This window comes from Danio aesculapii, chromosome 6 (assembly GCF_903798145.1).
Source record: "Danio aesculapii chromosome 6, fDanAes4.1, whole genome shotgun sequence".
NCBI lineage: Eukaryota > Metazoa > Chordata > Actinopteri > Cypriniformes > Danionidae > Danio > Danio aesculapii.
The window spans coordinates 21127943-21150700 of NC_079440.1; the positions used below are offsets into that span (position 1 = coordinate 21127943).

General features: G+C 36.2%; 1 protein-coding gene across 2 annotated transcripts; it reads left to right on the top strand.

The window, feature by feature from the left end:
• Positions 1-1576: 1576 nt before the first annotated feature.
• On the top strand, positions 1577-22476 carry si:dkey-45d16.4 (uncharacterized). 2 transcript variants are annotated; one of them, XM_056459775.1, is made up of 4 exons: positions 1577-1619; positions 2192-2456; positions 3876-4097; positions 21722-22476. In XM_056459775.1, the coding sequence occupies exons 2-4, from the start codon at positions 2363-2365 to the stop codon at positions 22054-22056; spliced, it is 651 nt and encodes a 216-aa protein (XP_056315750.1). In that variant the 5' UTR covers positions 1577-1619; positions 2192-2362; the 3' UTR covers positions 22057-22476. The 2 variants fall into 2 exon arrangements, with proteins under 2 accessions (XP_056315750.1, XP_056315749.1); XM_056459774.1 differs by having other exon boundaries at positions 3898-4097.
• Positions 22477-22758: the final 282 nt, after the last annotated feature.

Below are 22758 nucleotides of genomic sequence, written 5' to 3' on the forward strand. Positions count from 1 at the left end.
CATTACAAAAGCCAAACTAGAAATAGAAATAATGGAGCATCACCTTAAAGTGAGAAATGTATAGGAATAAAATATGTTACACATTGAAAGGTGTGTGTATAAAGCAACGTAAAAAAGAAGCATTTTGTCCAAACTATTTAATTAAACATATTTTTGACAAATCATGTCTCTCTTTGGTCTGCTTGGGTCATTGAGGGTTCTTCTGGGTCAAGCTGAATCGTGTCTGTGGTTTAGGGTGTCATCATATAGGGCATACATGAGTATCCTTTGTCTCCCAGCAAGTAACCATTGTAGTATCCAGTAATGATTGAGGTGTTATTTGTTCATTTTCCTTCGGCTTAGTCCCTGGTTTACCACAGCGAAATGAACCGCCAACTATTTCGGCATATGTTTTATGCAGCGGATGCTCTTCCACCCACAGCCCAGCACTGCGAAACACCCTTACACTCTCACATTCACACATGCACTCATACACTACGGCCAATTTAGTTAATCCATTTCATCTATAGCGGATGTCTTTGGACTGTGGGGAAGCACCCGGTGGAAACCCCCACACACACACCCATTCACACACATACACTACGGACAATTTAGCCTACCCCTAATTCCCCCTAACCCCTAAATACAAGTATTATGTTTTACCGACAAAAGTGCAGTAAAATGTTAAATGTATTGCTTCAATGAGAAAAAGACTGGTAGCTCAAGCTTTCATTTATTGGAACATTTTTACAATTGTTAGTTCAGCTGAGTGCATGAATTAATGTTAACAAGCACAATTTTGTATTTTATAACTAGTAAATGTTGAACTATTCAATTCAAACCATGCTTATTTATATAGCGCTTTTACAATGTAGATTGTGTCAAAGCAGCTTAACACAGAAGTTCTAGAAAATTTTAACTATGTCAGTCCAGTTTTCAGAGTTGAAGTTCAGTTTAGTTCAGTTCAGTGTGGTTTACATTTCACTGCTGAACGTCCAAACACTGAAGAGTAAAAATCCATCAATGCGAGCTCCACAAATCCCACCCAAGCAAGCCAGTGGCGACATGATTAATAATATTAATAAATGCTGTATTAGATTATTCATACTGTTAAATATATTAACTAACATGAAATAATGGATCATTATACTAAAGTGTTACCTTTATGACTTGAATGTGAAGCTCCGAGTTTGTAGGATACATTTTTCACTTTTGATTTTGGTCTACCAGCGACGCATGAAAGGGTCTTTAAAAGATTTTGACAATGCAACAATTAGGTTCACACGGGGGCCGTGTAATATTATCATATTGAGGATTATCTAAATTACTAGAAAAGTATTTACTGCAAAGTAGAATGGTGGCATTTTCAAAATAAACTTTTACTTAGCAGCTGTTTTAAATGTGCTATTAAGAACGTTGAACCCGTTTGAAAACCAAAATCACTCATTTTAATCCTTTTCTGCCCTCTTGAGGTTGAAAGATACACATGCAGTCCCTTCTCTTCCAGTTATGTCTGACTTCTCGAGAAGTTGAGGTACACGTCAGAAAGAAACCTGTACTTGTGAGCGGACGTGTACAGTGACCTCAGCAGTTTGTGCGTATCAGCTGACATACATAAAGGCGAGGAGACATGGAACGCGGTAAGACTTGCCGAAAAGCCGCAACCTTTAAATGGGATGGAATCTATCGATTGTGTTACAGAATCTAGACTTTATAAAAATATTTTTATTTAAAACGACTGAATAGAATTAAATTCACTTTCACTATACTGAAAAAAGAATCATTGTAATCTGCTTCAGATTCGCTGTAGCGCATATAGTTTTGCATTGCAATGCTAATCGACGTCTGGGCTGTTGGGGTAATCAATAAAGCCCCATAAAATAATAATAATAATTTAAATAAATATGAATAGGGAAGCACAAAAGAAAAAGCTTAAAAACCATTAAGCCTATGACAAATATAGGGGTGGTTATTCAGAAATTAAAAATACATTAATTAAATTAACGAATAAATTAAAAGTACTATTGGATGAAGGACAAACAAAAAAATGCGTACAGATTTACACACACTTTTATTATATATTTACTGTATAATAGCATGTGCATATGTCAACTGGAAAATATTAATACATGTTGAAAGAAGTCAACACATGCAAAATGCCAAGTGCCCAAATTTTCATCTCAGTCTTTGACATCTTTCTGCTCATATGCAGGTTTCTCTCTTGCAGGACCATCTTCTAATCCTCGTAAACGGCAGGTGCGATTTTCAGCACGCCATGACATCCTGCTCCTTCGTGAAGTGATAGCACAGAATCCTTTCACTTCTAAAGAGTCAGGCAGGATCTGGGCAAGGGTTGGTGAAATTATTACTGCAACCCTACAGGATGAGAACTTTGAAGTGGATGGACGGAGATGCAGAGAGAGGACCATGCTGCTACTTGATTATTATAAAAAACAGGACTTTGCTAGTCTGCGCAGGTTAGAAGAGGTCACATTCCTACAATATGTTATTTTTTCTGTTGAAATGTAAAGTGAAATAAATAAAAATAATAATAATAAAAAATTCTGATTTAAGGACATAACAAAAAGCTCAAATTAAGTACTGCTAAATGTTTAAGAAAAAAGATTTAGGTTTATTATTAGTGATATTTGTTTACATACAAACGTTAAAGGGTTAGTTCACACAAGCATTTAATTTGTGGGTCACACTTTATTTCAAGGTACTTAAAAATATCTAAAATAAATTAAATAAAGACACATACTTTGTAAGTACTAACAAACAGACAATATTTTAATAATAAGCCATTAGTTAATTGGTATTTAAACTAAATTGTTACCAAATAACTTACTGTCAAGTCGTTACAAAGCCCTGAGACCTATGTCCATAGCCTAAATACAAACAAAGATATTTTAGATGAAATCTGAAAGTTTCCTCATCCTCCATAGACAACAATTATCTTGGCTCCTTCAAAGTCCAGAAAAAAAATCCTCAAAAGAGACCATATGCATTCAGTGGTTCAAGCAGAGAATTCTCAAGCTACGAGAATACTTTTGTGCACACATAAAACAAAAATAACGACTTTATTCAACAGTTGATGTACAGTTGAAGTCAGAATTATTAGCACCCCTTTGATTTTAATTTTTTTTTCATTTTTAAATGTTTCCCAAATGATGTTTAACTGAGCAAGGAAATTTTCACAGTATGTCTGATAATATTTTTTCCTCTGGAGAAAGACTTATTTGTTTTATTTAAGACAGAAAAAAAGCATCTTTTAATAGTATTAAACCCATTTTAAGGTCAAAATTATATATTATATATATTATACAATAACTTGCCCAATTACCCTAACCTGCCTAGTTACCCTAATCTTATTAACTTAGTTAAGCCTTTAAATGTCACTTTAAGCTATGTAAAAGTGTCTTGAAAAACATCTGGTAAAATATTATGTACTGTCATCATGGCAAAGATAAAATGAATCAGTTATTAGAAATGGGTTATTAAAACAATTATGTTAAGAAATGTGTTGAAAAAATATTCTCTCCCTTAAACAAATTGGAGATATACACCCTGTACTTACACTGAGTAGAAAAATCTTTTGAATAAAGTTGTTATTTTTGTTCTATGTGTGAACGAAAGGATTCTCATAGCTTCATGATATTCCAATTGAAGCACTGGAGGCATATGGTCTATTTTGAGGATTTTTTTTTGGTATATATATTGACTAAATGAGCCGAGACTGTTGCTGTCTATGGAGGATAAGGGAACTGTCAAATTTAATCTAAAATATCATCATTTGTTATTCGAAGATGACTGAAGGTCTCAGAGGTTTGGTTGAGTTAATTAAAACTAATTAATAAAATTAGTTTTCATTTCTGGGCAAACAGACCTTTTGATAGGGCCTGATTTGTTGGTATACAGGTTTGGTACGGAGCGCCTCTATGCACAAAAAGAAGACCTGTTGCATGAAGTCCTAGAGTTGGAGGCAGAGAAGAACCTTCTGACAAGTGGAGAAAGTAAATACCATGATGAAGAGCTCAGAAAGAGAGCATTGGAGGAATTATCATTGCCAGAGCCTGACAAAACAGCTGCATTGTCAGTTACAACAGCTCCACCAACTGGTAAGGAATTCTTAGTTAAAGGGCACCTATGGTAAAAAATCTACTTTTCAAGCTGTTTGGACAGACATATGTGCATGTATGGTGTATAGACTGTCATATTGGGGTGATATAAGCACACCCAGTGCTTTTTTTTCAATTTAACAACATAAAAAACGGTGGACCAATTGGAGCTGTTTTCAAATCGACCGCTACTTGACGTAGGAGAGCGGTCCCCCCGCCCACCAATATTGATTGACAGGCGTGTCATCATATCCTCAGTTTGTTGATTCACGTCCGCCATTTTCAGCGTGAGTCGAAGCAATATCACTAAAGGAACACCCTTGCTCTATTTTTAGATGCAAGGCTCATTGGGCTCAACACAAGAGCAATATTCTCCACATTATCGCTCTTATCGGAATTATTGGTTGTATCTTTAGGTAGGTTTGCAAACATGTGTACTTCTCATTGAGTCTACCTTATACTTCAGCCGTTTGCATTCCTCGCGATCCCAGAAGCTCCCTGTGATCTTAACTAGCATGCGTTTTAGAATTCTAAACATAGGTTTCTATCAGGGTACACTCAAGTCGACGGCTGGGCGCCGCGGACCGCTGCAGAAACCTATGTTTAGAATTCAAAAATGCGTGGCGCGATGATTCGGGACACTTCATGCTTCTGGTGCGCCACAGAGAGTGTCTGGTGTGCCGTGTCGCGGCTTTGAGCGGCGCATCCGGTGCCTCAGTCAAAGTTGATTCAGTGTGCGTGGTTATTAGTTTCTGTGTACAAGCTCGGCACTTGAAACTAGCACACAGTTGGCTGTAAAACTGTACAAAAACACAAATGATTTTGTACTCTTTGCTTGGTCTGTGTCAGAGTCGTACATGTACGACTGAATGGTGATCCTCTCTCTCCTTCTCCGTCTTCCTGTCAGACTCTGTTGCAAACGCAGAGCGGGTGAGCTCATGGCCCCGCCCCCTTGTTACGTTGGCGGGAAGCCGAAACTAATTTACATGTGAAGCAACACACCCATAAATCAGCGAACTGTGGACAAGCCACCAACATGACACTTTTTAACACATTATAATAAAAAAATCTGAATTGTGTTTTGAACTGAACCTAAACTGGCACACTTAGAAGAACCTTAATATTAATATTAAATCATAAAAAAGAGGTAAACTATGTGCCCTTTTAGAAATTATTCTAACAAATGGCCACACACTCACCAACCACTTAAAACATAATATATTTATTCAAATACTTATTAAGATAAAAGTTTAATACCCCAATTAACTTTATTTATAGAGTACATTTAAGTTCAACCTTATATGCCCAAAGTGCTGTACAAAAGATAAAAGGAAAACAGAGAGGGAGAAGAGAGAGGAAAAAAGAGATAACCATAGAATAAGTAAAACCTACGATACCCATCTATTATATACAATTAAAGGCACAAGATAAAGTATGTTTTTTTGCATCTACTTTAATATTTTGAACCTACTACTGCAAAGGCTTTGTCACCCCTGTGCAGAAGGCAATGTCGCTGTATTGACAAAAGTGGCCTATTCAGATTCTAAGGGGTGAGCAGTCCAAAAGACATCCTTAAGGTTTGCTACTATTACATTTTAAATGGTACTTTTATATACTAAAACCACCCACTAAATATTTACTTTCTTTTTTTTCTTTTGCACCCACAAAGGAGCTAGGCTTTACTCTCAAAGTTCCAAAAATCAGTGTCTGCACAAGTTAATTCATAGGATTTACAACTTTGAGCATGTTGCATAATGGTTTATGCTTTGGTTGCAAAAAAGTTGTGCTTTTAGTTTAATAGTTAAATACAATTAAAAACAGACTAAAGCAGGATAAAGCATTGTATGAGGTCCATTGACATTGTGTTGTGAGACATTTAAAAAAATTAAACAAGAATTTCTAGATTATTTTTAGGTATTACTTTTAATGTTTTAAATTTACTCAAGTACAATTTAAATCTGGTATTTTTTTACTTTTACTCAAGCATGCTTCATCAAATGATTAACCTTTAATTGAGTACAATTTCCACACAGTGTTTGTTGAACATTTTTGAGTATTTTTACACCTCTGAACACAAACATGATGTGTGAGGCTTACTGTTTTCTGCTATATGTTCATCTATAAAGCTTCTATGTTTACATCCTGACCGACACATCAAAATATAATGGTTTTCATCAGACCAAGAGGTTTGATCCTGGAAGCAGATGCAAATGCAGTTGTTTGCTGACTTACTTGTCTGCATTTACAAAACATGATGAAATTTAATTTTTGTTTTGATTGTTTCTAGCAATTTTACAATGTAGACTGCCAAAGATGAAGAATAGTGAATAATAAAAACATATTAAGTTTCAAATTATGGAAATATTCTAGCATATCAGACATGAGAGTAGTGGTAGAATGCTGGTGTAGTATTAGTTAAATTAAAACAGTTTCAGTTCAGTGTAATTGAATCGGTCTTTGTCAGGTGACGTCACCCTCGTAAACATCGAATTGCATTATGGGACATAGCCGCCATTTGTGTTGTATCCGAGTTAATGTGAGCTGTTGCCTGGGTTTAGCGTCTTTCGCAGAGTAAATACAGTGTTATGTTCTTGTTGTGGGAAGGGCTGTAAGTTAATAGCAAATCACGCGATTGAAAAGGTAAACAAATTATCATGACGACAGATATATTAAATTTCCCACTCAGAAGAATGGATATTGACAGACTGTAGCGGTGCATCAGGTGTCCAGGCCTGCTGCATTGAGACGCAAAATATATCTTTTGCTGGCATATCTTCGTTTATGCTCCCCTGACATTTTCATAAAGGTAAGTACGTAAGGATATTTAAGTAACTTTACAATTGTCATTGAGCTTCTAATACTTATTTTAATTCAGTGTAACACTGTAATATTATGGGTAGAACTGCATTTAAATCTTACCAAATCAACTTTGTGCATATGGATTTAAGATTGTGAAGTAATTGATTGTTAAAATGTTGTAAAATACTTTTGAAATCTTAGTTACAACTTACATTTGCTGATTTACTCACCCCCTGTCAAAAAGTACATTTTCGACTTCGTTTCTAAAACAAATAAAGGTTTTTGTTGAAAATACACGGAATATTTTAAACCTTCAGACTGTAGCTTCATAAAACTGCAGTTTAAAAAAATAAATATATTGGATGACAAAGGGGATGAGTAAACTATCAGTGAATGTTCTTTCTGGGAGATAATGTTTTAAAAGTTCAAATTTATTTCATGTTTGCTCAAACTGTCATATTTACATAAGCATGTAGTATTATAGTACATTTGTTTTTACTTATTCTTTCTATGTGTAATTTTTTGCAGTATATACATTTCTAACTTTGTCATTGCCAGCCAACCTGCATATGACATGATGGAAACTGACCCAGACTGAGCACCATCTCTACATCTGGGCCACTCAGATACTACACAGACAGACACTGCACACTCTGCAAGACAAACTAAGAGGAGGGACAGAAAACCAACACTGCAGTCAGCTGAAGATGTGGACGAACAACATGCAGAGGAGGAGACACGTGAGGTTGAAGATGGTGAGAGACACTGATGAGGAGACACACAACACTAAGGAGGTAGCCGAGACAAACTGAGTGTGAATTGTGTATGGACAGATGTGTAGAAGTAAACCACCTGTTGGAGGAGAACTGACAGCTGCTGTGTGAACATGAAGAATACAGGATGTCTGATGGATTTTGTGACAAGAATGATGCTCAAGTATCAAACAGTAAAAAAACACACACAAAATCTTAATAACAAGCACTGACCCTCAACATGATACTGCCTTGTGAAGGTGAAGATGTAAACATTACAGCATAGGATTGTAACTGTCTGTTGTGCTCAACAAACCAATGTCCAACTGTAGTGTAGAAGAGCTGTAGTTGTCAATAAGAGTTAAAAGCCCAGGTGTATAAATGCATTCTGTGCTTAATTGATACATTCTTTGTAAATTCCTTCCCATTTTTGTAGCTTTGTTTCTTTCACTGTGTGTATGAGTGTGTTTTGCTGATGTTTCATCCTGTCTTATGTAAACAATATGATGCATTACTCCAGAAATGAATTTTCCCTCAGTGCCTGAATAAAAATATCATGTGTTTAAATGTAAATAAATGGAGGATGACTTAAAATTTGTTCTTAACTCATTTATTATGTTCTTCACAATAACAAAACTGGTACATCAAAACACAAGGTAAGCAGTTATTACTTGAACTGAATAACCCTTTAAAGAACTGAAACGAGTGCTTTTGCTCAAAGTTAAACATTAGATCAATCAGTAGTTTGAACTGAATAGATATTTCACCCACAAATTTAAAGTGACTTACTATTTATATGCCATCAAGTGGTTCTAACCACTAGGTTATTTTTTCTCTTTACACTAATAAAGATATGACGAAGGCTGAAAATCTGTAACCACTGACTCCATAGCAGGAAAACCAACAAATACAATGGAAGTCAATGGTTACAGGTTTTCAGCTTTTATCATAATATCTGTATTTGTGTTCAACATATCTTAATATTTGTGTGTATTCATTTTATTTAATGTTTATTTGTTGTTGTTCTCTGTGCACTCAGTGTATTTGACTAAATAAAATTATAATAGTATTTACATGTTTTGTTCTGTTTCTTTCATTACATTTATTGTTCATATTTGTAAAATACTTTGGATACAAACATCTTTCAATTAGTTTGTAAATGTAAATATTAGATGTAACTAATGAAATAAAATGAAAAACTGCAATAAATAATTAAAAATACTTACTGTGGTTTAATGGTGTTTAAACTAAAACAACGTATATTAAGACATTGATGATATACAGTATGACATGTCAGCAATGGGAAGGCGGCAGAGCACTCCGTTGGTTTGCAGTTAACTCAAACGGATCTATATCCTAAATGTAAGACAGTTTATCAAAAATGACGATCCCTGGCATCTTTGTTTAGTTTATTGCGATCCTGTGTACTCTCGATTTTCTTGTACTTCTCCAGCTCGACCTTTTTTTGGCATGGATCTCTCTTGCGTTATTATGTGTCTCTCAAGTTGTCTCGGGAAGCGATACCACCAAAATGGCGCAGGTGTGACGTCACACACAACAAACGCACGTGACTGACAAAGACCGATTGGCACTGTTGAAAGACTAACCACTGAAGAGACAGTCAACCAACCACAACCAAGCAAGCCAGAGGCAACACATCAAGCCTGACATGCCCTGACATGTTTTCAAAATGTTAAATATTAGCATTAACAGTAGCGTTAACTATTCTCCAAGTTGCCATTGTGCCATAACACAATGTGTTTAAGGAATTCTGTTAGCTTATTAGTTCAACATTATAAATTAAATACACTGCTTTTTTTTTTACACTGTTGCCAGTTAGAACCTGAAAGAGCTATTCAATAGTGAGTAACTAGCAATAGTGCAGTAGCAGTAACTAACTGGAAACTGCTTACAGTTAATTAATCTTATACTTTATTAATTTGTATACTTTACTGTTATTAAAAAGGAAAGCATATAAATTCTTCAACCAAATGTATCTTATTGTTTTGGCAGAAAAATATAGAACAGAAAATGTATAACAAAATTAAGATATCAATACATTTTCTATTTACAATGTACAAAAGCCTGTGTTTTAAACTGGTGTATATAGCACATGTGTCAAAAATTTAAATATCATCTTACTAGGACATTACTGGGGGCAGCAGCTCTGCAGACTTTAGCTTTAACCCTGATTAAACACACCTGATCAAACTAATTGAGTCCTTCATGCTGTTTGAAATTTACAGGTAAAGCCGTGGTCACGCTGCACTTTTCAACTCACAGAATTCCATTCATACGTATGCGAATAGCAGAAACACAAGCTCGTGTGACAAGTTTTACATGTTGCTGCATTCGAAAGTTTAAGCTTTGTGAACTCTGACCTGAGAAATAGAAGATCAAAATGTGACCTCTCTGTACAGAAATTTAATATATGGAGCAATCGCTCATTTCATCAACGTCTAATCATATTGTTTTATCCCACCCCTTTTCGTAGCGCCGTACAACTGAATTTTGCATAATCAAGTGCAGCGGTGCTCAATTCTGTTCCTCAAAGTCCCCCTGCCCTGCGTATTTTGTATGTCTCTTTTATTTGACACACAAGGATCAGTTCATGGTGGCACAGTGGGCAGCGATGTCGCCTCACAACAAGAAGGTCACTGGTTCGAGCCTCGGCTGGGTCAGTTGGCATTTCTGTATGGAGTTTGCATGTTCTCCCTGTGCTCGCGTGGGTTTCCTCCGGGTGCTCCAGTTTCCCCCACAAGTCCAAAGACATGCAGTATAGGTGAATTGGGTAAGAAAATATTGTCCATTGTGTATGTGTGTGCATGAGAGTGTATGAGTGATTCACAGTGATGGGTTGCGGCTGGAAGGGCATCCGCTGTGTAAAACATGTGCTGGATAAGTTGGTTATTCATTCTGCTGTGGCGACCCCTGATTAATAAAGGGACTGAGCCAAAAAGAAAATGATTGAATGAATGATCAATACATGGATCTCTGTTAACGAGTGGATGATCTGAATCAGGTATGTTAAGTAAGGGACACACACAGAATGGCTATTTTTCAATTGCAAGAACGCAGAGAATGGACTTGCGTTATTGTGGAGACCAGTCTTGCCAAGTTACCTTGAAAGAATGATGTCGGGAGACCGCGAGACCAGAGAACTCGTCCTCTGAGAAATATATATATATTATAGTGATGTTCATTATGTTGATTTTTTGAGCCATTATGGATGTATTTGTCATCGTATAAATTGTACTAGCTTTTATCGCTTATAGAGCTGATGTTTTTCCTGTTATTAAACTTTTTTTGTTCTCTATCCACAGATGTTTTTATGGTAAGGTATTTTCTTTAGTTTGAAATTTGGAGTATGTTGTATGTATGTCTTTGAATTTGTACTAGGTGTTCTTTCTAAGCACTACTCTGCTGTATTTGTTCAAAGGATATTATATTATATATTATATAAAGGATTTTGTAACATATTTCAAGTGTAATAGATGAACATGTAGCAGAAAACAATAAGTCTCACACCTCATGTTGGTGTAAGAAGGACACAAAAATGTAAAAGTAACAGCAACAGTAACATGTAAAACAGTAAAAGTATGCAAGAATTAATCTAGAGATTCTTTGAACTTTTTAAAATGTCTAAGGACACAATGCAGATGGACCTCATACAATGCTTTATCCTGCTTTAGAACTGTCTGTGTTTAATTGTATTTAACTATGAAACTAAAAGCACAACTCTTACGCAATTAAAGTATTAATCATTATGCAACATGCTCAAAGTTGTAAATCCCATGAATTAACTTATTTTGTTGATTTTCATAACTGTAAGAGTAAAGCCTAGCTCTTTTGTAGGTGCAAAAGCAAAAAAAGTCAATATTTCCTTGTTTAGTGGGTGCTTTTTAGTATATAAAAGTACCATTTTAAGTGTAACAGTAGTAAACCTTAAGTGCACAAGTAGCTGACTTTAATATTTTTATTTAAACAGCAGGTCTACTTATAAGTATACTAGTAGTTTACTTTTACATGTAATAAATAATTAGTTTGTGAAGGAATGAGGAATTTGGATCTGCATTTAACCCCTCCAAGTGCACGTGCAGTAGAAAACACACACACCCCACCCCGAAATACTCAAACAATTGGAGCACAAGTCTGACTTTATAACCAATTTAGTGTAGTTTGTGTTGTCATACTGCAAGTGTAGTTGCAAGTGTTCTGTTAGTGTACTCTTAGTTAACTAGTAGTGCACTTTAGAAATTAGAACTAGAGATAGTTTGTTATTGAAGACAAGGTGTTCAGTTTTTAAAGACAGTTTGGAATCAGTTGAGTAATCGCTGAGCATTGTTTTCTCAGAAAAAGTGCATTGGTACTAAAGTAAATTACTTGTGGGTTTTGAAGATGCTCCTAATTTATTTGTAATAAAAATAAAGCTTTAAACATTAATCAAACATGTAATGAACTTACACAGGCATATACTTAAAGTATACTAAGTGTACTTACAATTGTTCAAATATAGAACATAAAAGCACATTAAGTACCCCAAAAATTATACTGTAGTATAATTTAATTATGTTTAAAATATAGCTGATACAAAATTAGCTGTTCCTAAAAAGCACAATTCAGGAAAGCAGATCATTAACATTTTTGAAGTATACTGTCCATTTGTCTGGTTGCAAGTGTACTTTGGGGTCTATTTTAACAATCTAATCTAAGTCTAAAGCGCATGACACAAAAGCATTAAGGATCTGTGCAAATCCTTTTTTGCTATTTTAAGGACAGAAAAATATTGTCTGTGCCCTGGCGCATGGTCTAAAAGTGTTGTGGTTATTTTTTAAATGAGTTATGGGTGTGTTTTGAGCATAGTGTGCATTAAACCAATCAGAGTTTCATCTCTCATTCCAAGGGCAAATCAATTTTACCCCTTTTTCAAGATTTAAGATAAGTCTTTTGTGTCTCCAGAATGTGTCTGTAAAGTTTCAGCTCAAAATATCTATTAGATTATTTATTATACCTTTCTGAATATGGGAAATTTGAGCTGTTAGAACACTGTAGCTGTTTTTGTTGCCTGTGCCGTTAATGCCAATGAGCTGGTTTTCCCCGCCCACCATTACCACGTGCGTGTCAGAGCTATTAAGAGCTTTCACTATTGCTCTGATGTATGTAGCCTTCTCCTGCTGTGTCTCACGTAGATAAAAAGCACAGTGCCAGACAAGAATGAAGAAGATCTCCCTTACTAAAGCAAGAACTTTCCCAGTTTTCCAATTGATGTATTTGATGTCGAGTTAATTTGAGCCTTTCTGCAACGATGAGTCACACACAAAGTTATCATGTGTGCACACACACACAGATGTACATATGTTTATCTTTGGATGGCAAACCTGACAGGATGCATGTTAATATACACTGCTGTATGGACATCCGTTATGTTACAGAATAAACCTGATTTAAGTCCACAAACCAGGATTGAAGCATCTTCTTCCGTAATTGAATTTGCACTATGGGATTGTCGTGATTAATTACATAGTGATTTTACTGTCTAATTAGTTGCAATGTTAATTAGTTGCAATGTTACATAAATTCAACAAACGGACCATCAAAATAAAGTGTGACCCAACAAATATTCATTCATTTTCTTTCGCCTTAGCCCCTTATTTATCAGGGGTCAACACAGCAGAATGAACCACCAACTTATCTACCATATGTTTTACACAGCAGATGCCCTTTCAGCCACAACCCAGTTCTGGTAAAACACCCATTCATGCGCACAGTCACACACACATTCATACACTACAGCCAATTTAGTTTATCCAATTTACCTATACTGCATGTCTTTGGACTATGGGGGACAGGGCCGGCCCAAGCCTTCAGGGGGCCCTAAGCAGGATTTTATTTGGGGCCCCCTTGGTGCAAACAATGTGACAAATTATCGTCGATCCTTGATTATTTGCACACTGTAAATTTAAAACATGCATTATCGATTTTATTTGCTGTAGTTGTGTTACTTAAATCATAAAATATGTTTAAAGACAATTCCAAATATTATACAGCAGAAACAACTGCCTATTGATCCCACTTTTTATTTGACTACTTGCCACAAAACTAAACAATTAGACACAAAACATTAACCTAAGCTGTAATTAATGTTGACAGAAACAAATACAGCTGGAAGTAGCCAATAGCATACTTATTATTATTATTATTATTATTATTATTATTATTATTATTATTATTATTATTATTATTATTATTCAGTCACAAAACGCTGCCAAACAGTCAAAAATAGTGACAAAAAAGATCATTTTTTAAAAATGGATAAATGTTAACACTGAAAAAAATGCATTTTGTAGTTCATATAGCTTAAAAATATTTACATCAAATTCTAATTAAATCAGGAAGCATTTTGTAGACATATTCCCATATAGCATATTACTAAATATCTAGAAAAAAAAATTCAGTTTTCAGAAATAATTCTAAATTAAGTGATTTTTTTTCTGTAAAGTGAACAAATTAATCTGCCAATGAGATAAGTAAAATAATCTTATTTTTAAACCAAAAACAATATTCTTTTATTTAACCTAATTGGCAGATTATTGAGCTTTTTTATGAAAAAACAACATGCACATAATTTTGACTAAAAATCTGTCTAGAAAATGTTTATTGGTTAAATTTTTTTTTAGATATTTGGACTAGAAAAAAAAAGAAGAAAGAAAATCATTTTTGCAGTGTATTTACCATCCATAGTTAATGGCTGTGTAATAAGAAATTTGAAACAAATGTATAAATCAGAAGCTTATTTTTTATCACCAAGTTTATGAAGCGTTTTGCTGCTGTGCCATGGACTGTTGCTTCAATCACGATATCAGTGATTCTGTGATAAATCAACAGATCACAAGAAAACCAATCATGATAAATCACAAATATATCATGAAAAAAATGCATCAAAAATGAAAAAAATAAATAAATAAAAAAATGCAAAAAGGAAAAAATGCATCAAAAGGTTATGATGCGTTTCTTTTAATGACAGCATGTTTATAAAATTGCAACAATGTAAAACAAGCGCACAGCTGTCAAACAACTTAACAATGCTGATGTGCAAAGAGCAGTTTGTGATTGAAAATCAGTCATCTCTATCATAGCAGCAGAATCTCAATTTTGTGGAATATGCATTTAAGAAAACACTGTCAAAATAGTTAATTATTGCTTTTTTAGTTTTCTGTAAACTTAAAACACTTATTACAACTTGATCAACTTATTTTATGAAAACATGGAAACATTTTATGCTTAGCCCTGGTTTATTTTGAATAAACAATCATGCATTAAATATTTGTAATTAATGCATTAATATTTTTTCTTTAACTGATCAGAATGCTCTGAGAGGTGAGAACAGACTCTGATCGCGTATGAAGTTTTCAGCAGTGGAGAACATCAGTTTTTTACTCATCTATTTAAAAAGATTTTTTAATTACCCTAATATTTTTTAGCCAAAATACCATCTACAAGACTTTGCCAAAATCTGTAAGGGTTAAATAAACGCAAGGCCTTTTAAATTATATGTTCACCCCCTATTGATATCTTTATCTAATACATATTTGGCGGAATTAAAAAGTTTGAGCACATTTAAGTCACAGCACTGCCCGCGGGCACGCGCGAGCGATATAGCGAAGTGAAAGCGCATCTGTGAGGAAGAAACTAGCGGAAAATTCGGGGGAGCTGGATGTCTGAAACACAAATACCTTGGTCCAGCTTGGACAGAAGAATATCCGTATGCCTGAGATTTCCACCATTGCAATGGCTCACCTGTCAGCGGTTTACATGACGCCGGTGTGTCTCTGATGATCTGCTGTTATGGGAAGCGCCTGGTGGTGGCTGGGTGTATTGTATCTAAAGCGGTAATCTGTTGCAGTCAGTGTGAAAGACTAATTAATTCATATATTTTGTAAATTTACATAAGTATTAATACGTGGCGCCAGAGTATGTATCGCGGCCAGAAATAACATGATAAATGGGCATATGTTTTGTCCCACCCCTTATCCATAACCCAACAAGCAAACATAAAACGAAAGTCACTCATTTATTTCGTTCACTCTTGGGGGGCCCCTGGTGGCCATGGGGCCCTAAGCAGCCGCTTAGTTCGCTTATGCATTGGGCCGGCTCTGATGGGGGAAACCGGAGCACCCGGAGGAAACCCATGCAAACTCCACACAGAAATGGAAACTGGTCCGGGGACTTGAACTAGCAAACTTCTTGCTATGAGGCAACAGTGCTAACCACCATGCCACCCCTAAAACAAATATAAATATTCATTCGTTCATTCATTTTCTTTTCGGCTTAGTCCCTTGATTAATCAGGGGTCGCCACAGCGGAATGAACCACCAGCTTATCCATCACAGGGTTCAACGCTAAGGATTTTTTCTACTGGCCTGATTGGGCCAGTGGTTCAGATTTTTACTTGCCCTGCCAAAATTTTCACTGGACCCACCAAACAAAAGATGTTAATAGCTATTTCTTAGCCACATACAAAAATCCACATACACATACAAAATCCAAACATAATTGTAATGCCTACCCTTTTAATTCACCATAACTTTTTTAATACAACTGACAATTTAAAAAAATTCAATTATGATGTAACAAAATTTGAGTGTGTATGTGTGTATATATATATATATATATATATATATATATATATATATATATATATATATATATATATATATATATATATATATATATATAAGCTACTGGCCAAAAGTTTGGGGTCAGTTATATTCTATTTTTTTCATGTTTTTTTAAGGAAAATGATTCAGTTCATCAAGTTCATTAAATGTAAAAGCTTTTTTAAATTGTTAAATATTTATTCAAATTTTACATAACTGCTTTCTTATTGTATGCAGTTTCAAATTAAATGATTACTCCAGACATTATTGCTTTTACTACTATTACCATTAATAATAATAATAATAATAATAATAATAACAATTAATATTAGAGTGATTTCTGAAGGATCATGTGACTCTGAAGACTGGAGTAATGATGCTGAAAAGTCATCTTTAAAATCACTGGAATAAATTATTAAATTAAATGATAAACTACTTTTAAATAGTTATTTCATAGTGCAATAACATTTCACAATTTTACAATTTGTACTGTATTTAAAATGAAATAAATGCAGCCTTGGTGGACAGGAGAAGCTTATTGTAAAATATTTAACAATTATACTGACCCCAAACTTTTGACCAGTTGTCTGTATATACTGTAGGAACTCAGCCATATTCTAAGCGGAGTTAAAACCAGCAGTCATGAAAGCCTCATTGAAACCCCTTCGTCTCCTTATTAATTAAGTAGCGCCCAGATAATTCCAATACACACTCTCCTTCCACCTTTATAAAACAAAGGACGGGTTGTAACCATGGGTTAATAAGTACATGGCCCATCGGGAAAATCCGGCCATTTGGCCCCTCACATGACTATGGTGATTAACTTGTACCCAAAAGAAGAAAGACACATGTGTATCTCTTTGGGCGCGTGATCCTCCCCCTCCCCTCTTGCTGTAAAAAAGGAGATAACACTCGTATTGTTTCGGTACAAAAAGCCAGCACGATTTTTGGACCTTTCACGTTTAAAAGTGTGCTTGCTCTAATGTTTTATTGCTAATAGTTGTGTATGTTTTACTAAGTATGTAAGCAAGTATATTCACTATGGGGTGCATGTAAATGAAACGTCGTAGCGTGTGTAACGCATGTAATCAACTGTATTTGATAAAGGCCGTGATGTTTGATGTCAAACTAAAGCTATAAGGCTTAAGAGAACATTGGCTTAAATGATAAAACTGTATCTGCAAATAGTAGTTAATTACAGAGCTTTATTGAGTTTTGATAACAGTAAAGTGAAGTTTTATGCCACGGGTCTCCCCCTCCCTGTCGGAGACAACAAGGAAAAAGAGGGAGGGTAGACTCGCGAAGTAGCTGTGCCATTGGACAGTCACAGAGTGGGCTGGTCTAAACTCTGGCCACTATAAAACTTCAACGAGGTGAAAGTTCAACGGCTTTCGTTTGGCCTCACGAGGGGTTTCTACGCACAAACTTTGCGTTGCACGCTTCCCGTCTTTACAACACGCCTGCCGGACATCGCTCTTGGAAGAACTACCGGTGTAAAGCCTGCGTCTGTCCGCCGTTACATCACTATGGCAACGAGAATCCGTTCACAGGAGCTCAAGCTGCTTCTGTGAACGTTCGCGACTCGCATGAACTCAGTCTGACCCTGTTCTGCTCGTATAACCGCTTTCCCGTGAACACTCGGACGCAGCCCCGTCCAGCAGTAGAGTCAGTCATTCAACTTCTCTGAACTCTTACTTCCTAAGTCTCGTAATTCTGCCCGAGCAGTCACTGAAGGAATTCCCATTCAACAAACTTCCTGCATGCTGACGTCAAACTCTCCGTCACCGGGACAGGGAGTCCCACGCTCCAGAAGACGATGGGAAACCCTCTCCAACAAAGGACATCCCAGCCACGTCAACGCGCTGCAACCAATCGGCTTCGCCGGAGTTTCTCTCAGCCAGCTGACGAGTGTGACTGGTCATCAAAACGCAAGTAACACAAACAACGTTCACTCCTTGCTGAAGCTGGTGTTAAATTTAAGCAGTAAACCTTAGTCAGATTCTCTGCTTGGTGGTTTTCTCAGGTTGCAATGCTAATAACTTAGCAAGTGTGAGACGTTTGGGACTCTTTGTTGTTCATCCTTAGTCATTTACCCATTCCAGAACTGTGTGTGTGTGTGTGTGTGTGTGTGTATCTGTACGTTTGTCTTTTTTAGTAGTGTACTGTGTGTTTAGCTTAATAAACTTGTGTTTCATTTTAAGATCCTTGTCTGAGTTGTATGTGTTTCTAAGTTACTGCCTCAGCTATATGGTCTTGCTACCTCACTTGTATAAATACTGAAATCCTGTTTTATATTATTATTGTTGGCCACGTAATAATATAATATAGATTTACTAGAGCTAAAATCATGCTGCTTACTTCTATTAGGGTGGACCAATAGATGACGTAAGTGTACGTGTTAACCTGTTTCTGACTGTGAGTCAGTCATTTGAATCTTCTGATTCGAATCCCAGAGAATTAATTTGAATTAATTCGAATTTATGAGCTAATTCTTAAAGTACCGGACATATTAGATGGTCCAGGCACTACATATATATATATATATATATATATATATATATATATATATATATATATATATATATATATATATATATAATAAAAGTGAAAATGTGTACTTTAAAATGTGCACTTTATTGAATTAATCTATCTATTAAAGAAACATTGGCTAGAATGATGCATTAAAAGCTTAAATTATAGAGAGCAATAACAGATGAACAGAGACTGCATCAGATCATGAAGCAGATCAATGTTGATCTTTCTTTTGAGCTGTCAATGCAGAAATGAACAAAACAATCGGCCTAACACAACATATTATAAGATTAAAATATGGAAAAATTATCAGATTGTAACTTTTCCTAACGGATAAACAGCTCTCATTAATATTTCAGCATGCTTTCACTTTCGTATTAGACATGAAATGCACATTTGCCGGTAGGAATGACATCTCGCCCTGCTCATCATTCTCTCTTTGTATAGCTATTTATATGGCTATTACACAATCATAAGACACTGTGATATAGCCTGGTTCGTTAGTTCGTTGGACTGTTTTGTTTTCTCACTACAATCGATCAGCTCAATCGAGCAGAGACACCCTCATTCAGGCGATCTCGGACCGATGAGTTTGGCTCCTGTGAAGAAAAGATAGGTGATTGGTAACCCATGCAACACTGAAATGGAGAGAGGCCAGTAGAAGAATTAGGTAGAGAATTATGGGCATATTTGGCCCAGGTAAGCTCCTGGCTCGAGGAAGAGGGTTTGTGAGAGACAAGAGTAAAGCAAACTGAGCCACAAAGCATCTGCTCTAGGGCCTGGTTGGCCCGCTCGGACTGCACAATGATCTGAGGAGGGAATCCTGACGACAGACTGGTGGAAGCACCAATCTGCTGCAGAACTCGCTCCAGAAATTGGAGACAAACTGGGGCCCCCTGTCAGAGACCACATCCACTGGAAGGCCATGTATCCGGAAGGCGTGGTGTACCACCACCAGTGCAGTCTCCTTAGCAGAGGGGAGCTTAGGGAGGGGAATGAAGTGGACCGCCTTGGAAAAGTGATTCACCACTGTAAGAACAATGGAATTACCATTAGAAAGGGGAAGGATGGTTATAAAATCCAGGGATATGTGGGACCAAGGGCGGGTGGGGATGGGAATGGGTTGAAGCAGACCAACGGGGGGCTTATTGGATGACTTATTCTAAGCACAGACTGAGCAGGCAGCAACAAACAGACTGGGCTCTCTAACCATGGAAGGCCACCAAAACAGCTGATGGATACATTCCAACGTCCTCCTCACTCCTAGGTGGCAAGTGAGTTTAGATGACTGGTTCCACTGTAGGACAGAAGAACGAAGCAATTTGGGAACAAAAAACAGATTTGCTGGGCATCCCTCAGGCACCGTAGCTCCCTGAAAAGCTTCTCTGACCTGTGAGTCAATGTCCCAGACAACAGCCGTCACCACCCGTTCAGGATGGATATAGGCTTGAGTGTAAGGCTGGAAACAGCATCTGGCTTTAAATTTTTGGAACCAGGACGATAAGACAAAATAAAATTAAAGCGCCCAAAAAATAATGCCCAGCGAACCTGCCATGAATTTAATCTCTTGGCTTAATGAACATATTCAAGATTCTTATGATCTGTCCCCTCCAGCCAATGGTGCCACTCATTCATAATACTACTAATAATAATAACATTATACAAAAGCAAGTTGTCATGAATAAACAAAAAAAAGCACCCCGAGATGAAGAAGGCACAAAGGTATTGTTTTTTATATTTATCTAGAAAATATAAATTTTTGTAATTTTTTTTATTCCTTTAATTTTTTTTTCATTTGTAAAGATATGTGTGTATTTCTGTACATCCTGTGTGTTTTAAGCAATGTGTAAGCGAGGCGCACAACTAATGCGCTCTGCACTGCTTTCAGCTGGTCTATTGGACAGTCTATGTTAGTTCCTCAAAATAGCAACGCGCCAACAATGCGCCTTAACACACCTCTTTTCTAGACCGGAATACCCATAAGTCCACAAAGAGGCACAAATGGATTTGCTATTTTTAATAACATGGCAGAGTACTGAAAAATGAGGGTTGCATTGGTTTGAAAATAGCAAGACGTTGCGGCAAACACGTCTTGCGCCTTATTGCGTCGGGTGTATGATAGGGCCCCATATCTCACCTTTAGTGATAATAGCTGTTTTTGCTTAATATAAAAGGGATCACAAATAATATAATGCATTTCTGCAACCTGCTCTTAATCAAAAACAGAGACATCTTATTTTCTGCTAGATCAGAGATGGGCACACCAATCAATCACATCTAATCAATATCTCCAAGATCACTAAAAAGCTACATGCTGGTGTGTTGGATTAAGGTTGGAGCTACACCCCGCGGGATATTGGCCCTCTGGAATGGAAGTTGCTCATACTTGTGGTCAGGGGGACCGGTGGGTGATGGAGTCGGATGAAAGTGTAGAACGAGCGGGGGGGTGTTTGGGAATTTGTATAGCAGAACAATATATCACACAGTTCCTGGAGGGCCAGGTTTCTCCAGTTTAGTTTTAACCCTAATTAAACACACCTGATCAAACTTTATACCTTTGGGTTGTTTAAAACCTACAGTTAGGTGTATTGAAGCAGGAATGATACGAAAAGGCAATGTTTTCTCATGTAATAAATCATATGAATTCCTGTTAATTCAGTATGGCTCATGAGCATAGTAGGGAACACTAATATGGTTGTTCAGTGGCTCTGCTTTTTATGACATCATGAGCAATACAGTTCTCTATTATTGATCAGTAGATCTTACCCACTGTGCTCTTAATAAAGTTGTCGATGTGTGTAAATCATCAAACAACATAAAGCCTGTTGACTGTTTGCTTTTAATCTCACTAATTTAAGCACATTTGTGCCATTTTTTTAAATAGTTGTAGCAAGTCCAGAACCTGAAGAGCAGGAGGAGGCAGAGCTTACAGCTCCAACAGCCAAACGGCCATGTCAGTGCTGCTGCCAGACCTACTCAGAGATCCTGAGCTTCCTGGAAAAACGCTTTGAAGCAGAACAGAGTCTGCGAGAGGAAGAGATGGCATTGAGAAGAGAGGAACTAGAAATCCAGAGGAGTAAAATTGCACTGGATCGGGAGCGTCTTGGAGCAGAGAGAAAAGAACGGGAACGTCGGTTTGAGCTGGAGAGTCAGGAAAGGCAGGTCATATTAGATTTGTTGAAAGAAAAGGTCTTAAAGAGCGAACGGAACTCTGACTAAAATTAGATGTTTTTATTTTCAACAACTGATTTTGAACTCTCCTTTTAACTAATGCAATGTTTTTGATTTACCTGATTGATTTGGTCCCCTATATTAAATATGAATCCATTATATTACAGTTGTCGTTGCATTGATACAATGAGCAAATGCCTGGCGAAATGCTTGAAATCTAAAGATTAATTTAACACTTAGGATAGTTAAACAAAGGAATGGCTTAATTATAGATGTAATAATGGCAGCACCAGTTTAAAAGAGGCTTATAGAAAATATAACTTTCTGGATTGAGAGCAAGTAGCACTACTGTGTCATTACTCATAGATTGATTGAACTGAACTGTCCTAGGACATAACTGATATATTGTTCCTTCTCAGAACAGGTATGTTACACTGAGCTTGCAAATAAATATTAACTGACCTACAATACTGACTACATTGTGCTGAAAGCTTTGTGTAAGAAACCTATTACAATTGTTATTCAACCTGTCCCAGAACAAGTCTTACTAGTAAAAATAAAATAAATTTAATATGCAATTAAACTTCTTGTGTAATTTAATCCTTTATTATCCTTTGATGAAAATGCAAGTATTTGTGTACAAATACAAAGTAAAGAGAAAGCTACTTATAGGGTTATTATAAAATTTAAAGCAAACTTAACAGTAGTTTATTTTTTCCATGTTTTTCATGAAATCATTGTAAGCTTTGA